This window comes from Zootoca vivipara, chromosome 15 (assembly GCF_965207765.1).
Source record: "Zootoca vivipara chromosome 15, rZooViv2.hap1.1, whole genome shotgun sequence".
In the NCBI taxonomy this organism is placed as follows: domain Eukaryota; kingdom Metazoa; phylum Chordata; class Lepidosauria; order Squamata; family Lacertidae; genus Zootoca; species Zootoca vivipara.
The window spans coordinates 12,808,960-12,818,798 of NC_142598.1; the positions used below are offsets into that span (position 1 = coordinate 12,808,960).

A 9,839-nucleotide genomic window follows, 5' to 3' on the forward strand; every position below is an offset into this window, starting at 1 on the left:
ACTTTAGTGCTGCAAATTGGTACCAAAGCATTAAACTTCAACATTAGTGCCAAAGAGAATTGGGATTGGAAGGATCCTGCTTCTCTCAGCTGCTGCTTCATACAGCTGCCTGGTATCATGGAGCTGAGTCACTTGCTTTTTGGAAATGTAACATCATTGCAAACAGGGAAGTCAACAGAGTGAGAAGATCTTGATCCATCTCTAGTTTATATCTATGTCTCAGTTTATACGCTCTGCCAGGGCAACATAGATATTCTCTGCAGAGGATAATGAAGTAGGAACCCACTCTTTTGCCACACCGACAATATGTATATAGCAAGCCACCCACCACAGTTTTTTTCCAACTCTGGCCTCAGTTAATTATGTGAACTCGGACTGTGCACTTGCGTCAAGAGTTCATGTTGGAGGCCATCTGCGTAGGGGAGTAGAAGGGCTTGCCCCAGTCCTCCACCACTGTGCTGTTTTCATTGCCAAATCCTGTTGAACATTTACTATCAGCAACTGACATTCCTTCTCAAACCCATTAACTAGCTCCCCCTCTAGACAGCCACAAGTTCCTTCTGCCCAGCAGTGTGCTCAGTTTATGTGTCGGTATTTTGCTGGCTTCAACGTGTGTGTGTGTGTACACACACACACACACACACACACACCTTCCCAGAGAGTTTGAATTCATCAGTAAACAGTATTTGATTATGTGTTTAGGCGGGGCAGATTTGAGCAGCAGCCAAACAATGGGAAAGAAAATTACATGCGGAGATTTCCTGAAGGGATCCCTTGCTGTTTTATTTGTCTATCTGAGTGAAGCTTCCGGTCATCTCCGAGGCTTCTATATTTACAACCTGTCAGGCTGACAAGATTTACTATTGGCTTCATTCTTTCGCAGGAAATTTAGTAATGGGATTCTTACGGCCAAACTACACGTGACATTAATCACACCTCCTTATTCTTTTTAAAGCATGCATAACACTTCTGCTTTTCTTTTGAAGGAAAGGCAGTCCCTAATCCAATGTTATGCTCTCTATCCTTAGATGAGTTTTCCAAAATGCCCACCCTGGGCTGCTATTTGAAGGTGCTGGTACTGCAAATAGCAGGGGTATGGGCACAGGGTCTTGACTGGGTGTCTGTGCCGCTGCTTTCCTGTCGAAATAAAAGTGAACTGCAGTTTTCCTTTTTGTGATCTGAAGGCCCAAGCTAGGAGAGATGGGGATTATTGTGTGCTGTTTAAACTATTTCCAAAGCAGCTGTAGGGCCTGGGGAGTGGGTCAGGGTGGCCGCACCCTGGGAGGGAGCTCAATAGCAAATAACGGGGAAGCAGTTCCATCAGGAAAATGCGTAAGAACACAGGAAGCTACCTTGTACAGAGTTGGACCCATCTAGCTCTGTACTGTTGGCACTGAGCATCAGTGGCTCCCCAGGGGTTCATCCGGGATTCCCAGCCCTACCTGGAGATGCCCGGGATCAAATATGGGACCTTCTGCATGCAAATTAGATGCTCTGCCATTGAGCTATGACCATTCCCTGATGTCCCCTGAGAAGGGTCAAATACCCCCACCCACACTTTTGTTCTAATGCAATTTCTTTCACTTAAAAAAAAATAAGAAAAGGGATGGGAAATTAATTCTTCGCCTCTAACTATGATGAGGTGTAAAAAGAAAAAAAGAGCTGCTTCTTTATTTAGCATCATATATGTACACAAGTCTTTGCAAAGAACAAGAGGACAGGATTAACAGCCTTCCTTTGAATTCTGCTGTCCTTCTTCCCCCCAGTTTCCTTGCTGCACCCAGCTCTGGTTGCTTGCAGATCTTCCCTTGCGTTTGCTAGGCACTGTCCGGGAGAGTTTGTTTGCTCAGCTGCACAAAACCAGGGGTGCTTAGCAAAGGTTCCTGCCCTGCAGATGAAGAGAGCTGAACATAGTCACTCGAGCAAGCTGCCTGGATTGCAAGGGAAGGGGCCCACCCTGGCTGCAGTCTTCTCCAATGGAGTCAACAGCTGTGGAAACCACAGACCTCAAGATATCGGGTGTTTTTCAGGGCTGCCCGATTATCAGCCTGGAATTTTCATCTCAGAGCCACAATATTCTCTGTTTTTGCTTTGAACTCTTGTGTTTTGGGTGTGTGGAGAAAAGAATCCAGTTGTATCCATGCTTGGCACTCGACCTCCTCTCTCTCTCTCTCTCTCTCTCTCTCTCTCTCTCTCTCTCTCTCTCTCTCTCTCTCTCTCTCTCTCTCACACACACACACACACACACACACACAGCCTCGCCACCACCACAGGGAAAGGCCCATAGTGGCAGAGCCCATGTCCTAGATTCAGTTCCCAGCATCCCAGAGGGTACCTGGGAAAGATATTTCTCTGTTAGCTTAGACAGCTGCTACCATACAGTGTGAAGTAGACGGTAGAGAGCTAGATTGATTGATTGATTGATTATATTTCTTCCTTTTTTCCAAATAATATTTATTAGTTTTCAAAAAAATTAACACATAAAGAAGAACAACAAAGCAAAATTAAAACATAATCAGAAAAGAAAAGAAAAAACATATCAATTCATTACATTAACAATAACATTGTGGACTTCCTCCCCCCACACTGGGTCCATTTATTAAATCTAAATTAAGCAGTTTTTTTTTATCATCTTAAATCATTCTGGCACAATTTCCCCATTATTTCCCAAACCAATTCTAATCTACCCAAAAAAGCAAAAAAAAACCATCAAATACCCTCAACCTATAATTCATTAATTAATCCAAATCTAACTTTATTTTCAATCCATCTCCTATTCTTCCTTTAGCCTCACATTTTATACCCCCAAAATTACCCATATATTCAAATGTTATTTCTTCTATCATACCTTTAACCACATTTGTTTAATTCTACTCCCCTTCCCCTAGACTCCGGATCTCCCAGATGTATCAACCAGTTCCATAAAACGTTCCAGTTTCGGACCATCTTAATCAGTCAGAAAATAACCCATTGTTGCTCCTCACCCTATTCCCACTCTTGATTGATTATATTTCTATGCCGTTTTTCATTCACATGAATCGCAAAGTGGCTTGCAAACAATAAATAACATAATTTTGTTGTTTAGTCGTGTCCGACTCTTCGTGACCCCGTGGACCATAGCACGCCTACAACATCCCAAATAATATAAAATCATATACCATACAATAATGGACATATCATCAGTAAACCAGTTACAAACACTATTCACAAAACAACTAAAAAAATAAGCTAAATAGCACAATTACAACAAAAGTCATATTATAGGATTCACTGCCTAAAACAACATTAACAAAATAGCAACCAAAAAATAAATAAGGCACTGTTGATTTAATACACACACTTTCCCCACCTGCATGACTTATAATCTTCCATTCCATGCAGTTCATCAAAAGACACGTACACACAATGTCCATGGCAGCAACTCCATTCTGAAGGCTCCTAGGGCAGGAGGGTGGGGCAAAGCAGGTGGAACAAGCCATTGCCTGATGGGCAGCACAAAGTTTCATCCCCTTCACTGTTCTTCCTCTGGAAACAGCTGTATTATGAAGGCTGGAGGGTGGGGCCTCAAGTGTTTACAAGCCACTTTTTCTCAAATGCCCCAGGGACATGATTGCTGTGTGGATTAGCAGTTTCCCTCTCTTGCCTAGCAAAACTAGGCATCTCTGCAGTCTCTCACACCCTCCCTAATTTTGAGGGGCCTGCTCTCTTCACCCTTCAGGCAAAGGGAAAGTTGCAGCATGAACCAGCTTGGTGCACTTGAGCCAGCCAGAATCAATGGGCATGCATAACTTTTGCATGCAGTTGTCCATAGCTGGAACAACAACAGAGAGAACCTGGCCACCCTGCTTGGACCTCTCTACTCCTGTTGTGTTGGAATGTTATGTGTAATTAAATATACTGTACTTTTCATTCAGAATCATAGAGTTGGAAGAGACCACAAGGGCCATCCAGTCCAACCCCCTGCCAAGCAGTAAACACCATCAAAGATGGCTGTCAAGTCTCCGCTTAAAGACCTCCAAAGAAGGAGACTCTACTACACTCCTTGGCAGCAAATTCCACTGTCGAAGAGCTCTTACTGTCAGGAAGTTTTTCCTAATGTTTAGGTGGAATCTTCTTTCTTGTAGCTTGAATCCATTGCTCCGTGCCCGGTTCTTGGAGCAGCAGAAAACAACCTTTCACCCTCTTCTATATGGCATCCTTTTATATATTTGAACATGGCTATCATATCACCCCTTAACCTTCTGTTCTCCAGGCTAAACATGCCCAGCTCCCTAAGCCGTTCCTCATAAGGCCTTGTTTCCAGGCCTTTGACCATTTTGGTTGCCCTCTTCTGGACACGTTCCAGCTTGTCAGTATCCTTCTCGAACTGTGGTGCCCAGAACTGGACACAGTATTCCAAGTGAGGTCTGACCAGCGCGAAATACAGTGGTACTATTACTTCCCTTGATCTAGACGCTATACTCCTATTGATGCAGCCCAGAATTGCATTGGCTTTTTTAGCTGCTGCATCACACTGTTGACTCATGTCAAGTTTGTGGTCTACCAAGACTCCTAGATCCTTTTCACATGTACTACTCTCAAGCCAGGTGTCACCCATCCTGTATTTGTGCCTTTCATATATTTTTTGCCCAAGTGTAGTACTTTACATTTCTCCCTGGATGAGCTTGACTGTCCGTGCAGATAAGCATTAGATGAAAGTACTACTGTGGATGGGCAGCCCCTATAATGTTGGGAACATTATGCAAAGCAAGCTGGACCACATTGCTTTAGTTCAGTTTACCCTGAATGTTAATCCCTGTTCATGTTCTTTGGCATGTAGGCTTGTGGTAGCAGTTGAAGAAGCTTTCACCCACATTAAGCGCCTTCAGACAGAGGAGCAGCCAAAAGCCCCAGGGGAAGTGATGGATCCCCGCGAGGCAGCTCAAGCCATCTTCCCATCCATGGCAAGAGTGCTGCAGAAGTACCTCCGCACTACAAGGCAGCAGCACTACCATACCATGGAGAGCATCCTGCAACACCTGGCCTTCTGCATTGCCAACAACATGACGCCAAAGGTACTCCAGGAATGCAGCTATTGGGTGCAGAGTTCAGCTGCCTGAGCATCTCGGCTTTCTTTTACACGTTGCTAGCCATTGCCATAGGTTGCAAGGATATGCTTGAAAGTGTGTAGACACATAATTGGGACAGGGTTGCTGAATTCTACCTTTTTTGGTGCAAAAGTCTTCCATTTGTTCATTTTATGCCACTGGCTGCCTATAGTCCTTCCGTGTGTGAACCCCAGACTCACTTGGAGGCAGGCAAACAACAGTGTTGGGGTGTGCATGTGGAAGAATGGGAACAGCAGATTATAGCCGCCTTGGAAATTCAGCGTTATGGGATAATTGGCCATCCCTTGCTCTGCTCACTTAGGGACACCCCTTCTCCCTTTGCTGACCACATCCCCACACTTGGTACTCCATTCCCCCCTTGGGTTTGTTTCTAGAGAACAAGAAGGGAGCCACAAAGGGGGTTGCAAACATTAGGATTCTGCTGCCTTGCACTGTGCCAAGCTGTGCACTTCCTTGTTTTGCCTGCTGGCAGTCCCCATTTCAGCTGGGTTGTGTTGAGCCTGAAGCAAAGGCCTTCCTGCTTCATAGGGAGACAATGTCCAAAAGTGACATGTGGGGTCCTTTCCTCTTGTGCCTTCTTCGCTGCAAGAGAGCCCCACAAACTGCTTCCAGGATGTTTCTCTGCCAAGTGAGAGAGCACCTCCTGATTCCTTCCTCCTTCCTTTGTATGAAGAATAAGCAAGGAGTCAGGAGATGCTTTCTCGCTTGGAAGCCCCAAACTTTGTATAGCATCTCTAAGGCAGTGTTAGAAGCTCAGGTATATAAGCTAGGGGCCAAATGGCTTCATAAACCAGGGTTGCAGTTGCCAAAACTGAATGTCTAGTTGGCATTTTTGGGCAATACGGCTCTAAAGTCTTATTTTTCAAACGATGGACCGACTGTGATTAATTATCAGTTAAACATTTGGCTCGTTCAGATGACTGCCTTGAGGTAGGTTAAGAACTTTGAGAACCTTATCCAGTGACTGTCCACATATATATTGGCATATTCCTATGTCTTTTTCTTAATGGTGACATGGAGCTTTCTTAACGTAAGAATATTATTCACAACTGTGAACAGGGCAGTGGAGTGGAGTAAGTGAAAACAAGCTACGACAATGAACTATAACCTTGTTTGCTGCTCCTGCTCAGGCTGCACAGAAGAAGCATTTTGGTTCTTGAAATTCATTCTCATTGTGCAGATAGAATGTAACTGATAGAATTCCACAGGATGTGATATTGGTGTGTGAAAACAAGTCAGGATTAAATGACCCCCCAGGCATGCACATCCAGATGGTTAAGATGTCAGGCGACATCCTGGCACCCAGGCATCTTTGCTTGGTTGCAAGTGGCCAATAGTCAAACTGTGCCTGGTGTCTGGCTAATTTCAAACACTGCTCTAAGGCTGCATGCTAGATAGCGTTGGTGTTTGCTTGAGCTTTTGGTTTTGGGGAAAGGAGGGAAGAGAACATGGCTGTGCTGTGAAGCTTCCTGTGGAACGGTATCCCTTCCTCCTTTTTTGTGCCCCCTCCCAATTTCCCAGAGATGGTTCCTGCATTCTGCCTTCGGAATATCTCCTCACCCCCATGCTTCCCGTTTTAAGAAAGGATGCTGAGTGCTAAAGATAGCACACGAGGGCTGCTCTCAGCTTGCCCCCAGAAAAGGCAGATGAGAAGATAAGACAGTTCCACAGGTAGCTTTTGGAACACAACCCCGAGGGGAGCGTGGGAGGGGCTGCCCCCTTCTCTTTTCATAGCAGGGAGAGTAGGAGCTTATCTGGGAACAATTCACATTCACAGGTGAGTGGTTATCAGCCACCCTGGCTTATAGAGATTGAGCAAATGGCACGGAGGATTAAAGCACAGCTGTACAGTAGATTTGTCACAAATTTCCCTTTGCTTGCAGCGTTTTGTGCCTTCCAGCTTGCCTCATTACAGAGCGTCATCTGCACAAGGGCAAATGCCTTATCACTCCTAGAAATCTCCAAATTCTGCTGCCATTATGGGCAGGTGCATTTCCAGGTGTCCCTATAGGCGCACAGAACCACAAGTTCTAGATAGCAACCCTGTTATTAATGCCCTCTTTCCAGTTTTACCCTTGGGCTCTACGTTCACAGTAGAGTGGCTATACTTCAGCTTCCTGTCTTGAGTCCATCCATCCAGCTGCTAAGTGATCTAACCATGATAGTTACCAGCAGTTTTAGTGTGCATGGGAACAGTTTATTGGCTCTGCTCTTCGCAGCAGTGAGTTCTCAACAAGCTTGGCATCACGCATTCTGGCAGAGTTTCTCTGCCACACCCCAGTGTTTGCACTGAATAAAACAGAAGTGGTATCGAGCAAGCACCTGAAAGCATAACTTGTTCTTCCAGGTGTGTAAGCCAAAGCACTTTGCTTCCCAGCCGGTATTTTGTCAGCTGTCTTTGCTTTTGCTCAACAGAGTTCCGCTAGTCAAGGATAGGGGCCTTCACTAAAGAGTTGGAAGGGTGAGGGGCTGCTGGTCACATGGATCTGGTGTGAACAAAATGACCTCGATCCTGCGCTATTGGCAGAGCAGCTCATTTCATTGGGCCTGAATGATACTGCTTTTGTAGTTCCTCTAAAATTCTGAAGTCTTCCTTTGCATATGGCAGATAACACAGAGACTTGGAAAGGGGACTAGAGAAAACTACAAGGGACGTTGTCCTGTATTAATCAAATTAAATTGGCAGTTTTTGAGCTGGAAAGTTCCTGGATGACACTGGACCTAATTTTCCCTTCTTTCTTTTCCCGACTGCTTTTCTCTAGGCTTTTCTGGAACGTTACCTCAGTCCAGGCCCAACCCTGCAGTACAACAAAGATCGTTGGGTCTCCAAACATTGGACGCTGATTAGCGAGGAAGCTGTTACAAAAGGATTAAGAGATGGTATTGTGTTCGTCCTCAAGAGCTTGGACTTCAGCCTTGTTGTTAATGTGAAGAAAATTCCATTTATCAAACTCTCAGAGGAGTTTGTAGACCCCAAATGTCATAAGTTTGCCCTTCGCTTGCAGTCTGAAACATCAGTCTAGCTTAGAGGCCATAAACATGTGTAGATGATGAGAAGGTAATTTCTGACTTCATGCTTTCAGGGGTTTTTTTTGGGGGGGGGGGTGTTGCTTCATTTTTGTTCAGATTAAAAAACAACAGACGATGGACCGTCCACACTTACCTGGAAAGAGAGTGGAGGAGGGTCTCTTTTGACAGATCTGAAGAGCTCACTGATTGGGTTGGGCACATTCATTGGGACAGAACGGCTTCCCCTTGGGTCATGCACATTGCAGAGGCCTGTAAGCCCATGTAGTGTTCTGCTTCTGCCTGCCACCCTGCCTTAGATCTCCTGGTGTGTAAGTGGTACTTCTGTTCCACCCCAGACTGCCTCTGTATTCCTCAACATGCAGCTTTTCACAAACTCTCATAAGCTTGCTTGGCTTTTGGCGGTCATCTCTGTGGCTCAGTTCAAACCTCATACAAAGCCATGGTTTACGGAACTGAAACTATGGTTTGAACGTCCAAACCTATGCTAGGCAGTTCACGGTTTAAAGCAGCCCACTTGCCTTCACTTTCCGTTCTCCAGCATTCAGTACCACAAATTCGTTCCCATGTTGCATATACCCAGCTTCTGGAGGGGAAGAGATGCCTTCCATTGTGATTTGTCCATGGAGACATTTCGTTGTATTACAATGGTTAAAGCTTCCTTCCCATGGTTTGTTAGGATGCCAGAACTGAGCTTCTACGAATGGGATTTTCAGTTATTGCTATTGGGCACTATCTGATGTGGGAAGGACATTCTGCTTCTGAAAGAAGGTAATTTGTGTATTTTGAAGGGAAATGCTTCTACATAACTCTACCTTTCCAATGACTGACAAAGTTAGTTCCCCCCCCCACCAGCACTCTGTTTTATAGCTGTTTGAATAATGACCAATGGTGTGTGTCTGGTACATAAATAGGTTTGTCATAATGGCTTTCATTCCTTTCAGCCTCCTAAAGCTATACACTTGCCCTACTGGGTTAAGCACCCCTCATCTTTCCTTGTGTGTAGACTTCTGTTAATCTATTTTTCTAACCTTTCGAGGGTTTGTCCATTACTCCCTCTCCCTTATATATATTTATGCAGTTGCAGAACGTTTGAGAAGAGTGTGGAGTTTTACTGGAGTCTGACCAATTTGATTGTGAAAGGGGGGGCGGGGTGTTTCCTATTTAAAAGGGTTTTCTATTCCCCCCGGAGAAGAATAGGAATTTCAAGTCTCTTTATACCAGCACATGCCTACAGGGGAGGGGAATGTTAGATTCAGAGCAGGGAAGACTTTCAGAGATTCAGGCAGCTACTTAGCATTTGAAACCAAGCTGTATTGAACGTTTCCAGGAGCCCACATCACTTAGCTGACCGTGGTAGTCAGCTGTGGTTGCCACTGACGCTTTTATCCTGGCAAGACGTCAGTCATACCCCAGCCTCTCACTCCATTTTCGAAAGCAGCAATTTTCTTATTGTTTCTGAGTATCTCCATAGCCTGAAGCAAGTGGAAAACCACTCAGCAAGGGAGAGGGATTTTATGCATTTGCTACTCTGCTGTTTTTTCCCCATACACTGGAGTTGCTGTTTTCAGGCATGGAGAATGGGTGGGGCGGGGGGTGACTGGTTTTTGCACCAGCCCTGTCACTCTGCATGTAGGAGAGGGCAAGTCCTGTCTCTCCCGTGTGTGGGAAACTCTGGAAAGGGCAGGGGAGTGGGAGCAACTT

General features: G+C 45.1%; 1 protein-coding gene across 2 annotated transcripts in view; it reads left to right on the forward strand.

The window, feature by feature from the left end:
• Positions 1-9,566, forward strand: part of VANGL1 (VANGL planar cell polarity protein 1) — a 44,793-nt gene extending 35,227 nt beyond the window's left edge. For both annotated transcript variants that reach the window (XM_035141198.3, XM_035141199.3), the window contains exons 7-8: positions 4,820-5,054; positions 7,871-9,566. In XM_035141198.3, the coding sequence (XP_034997089.2) occupies positions 4,820-5,054; positions 7,871-8,131 (496 nt within the window). In that variant the 3' untranslated portion in view covers positions 8,132-9,566. The remainder of the gene's footprint in view (positions 1-4,819; positions 5,055-7,870) is intronic.
• Positions 9,567-9,839: the final 273 nt, after the last annotated feature.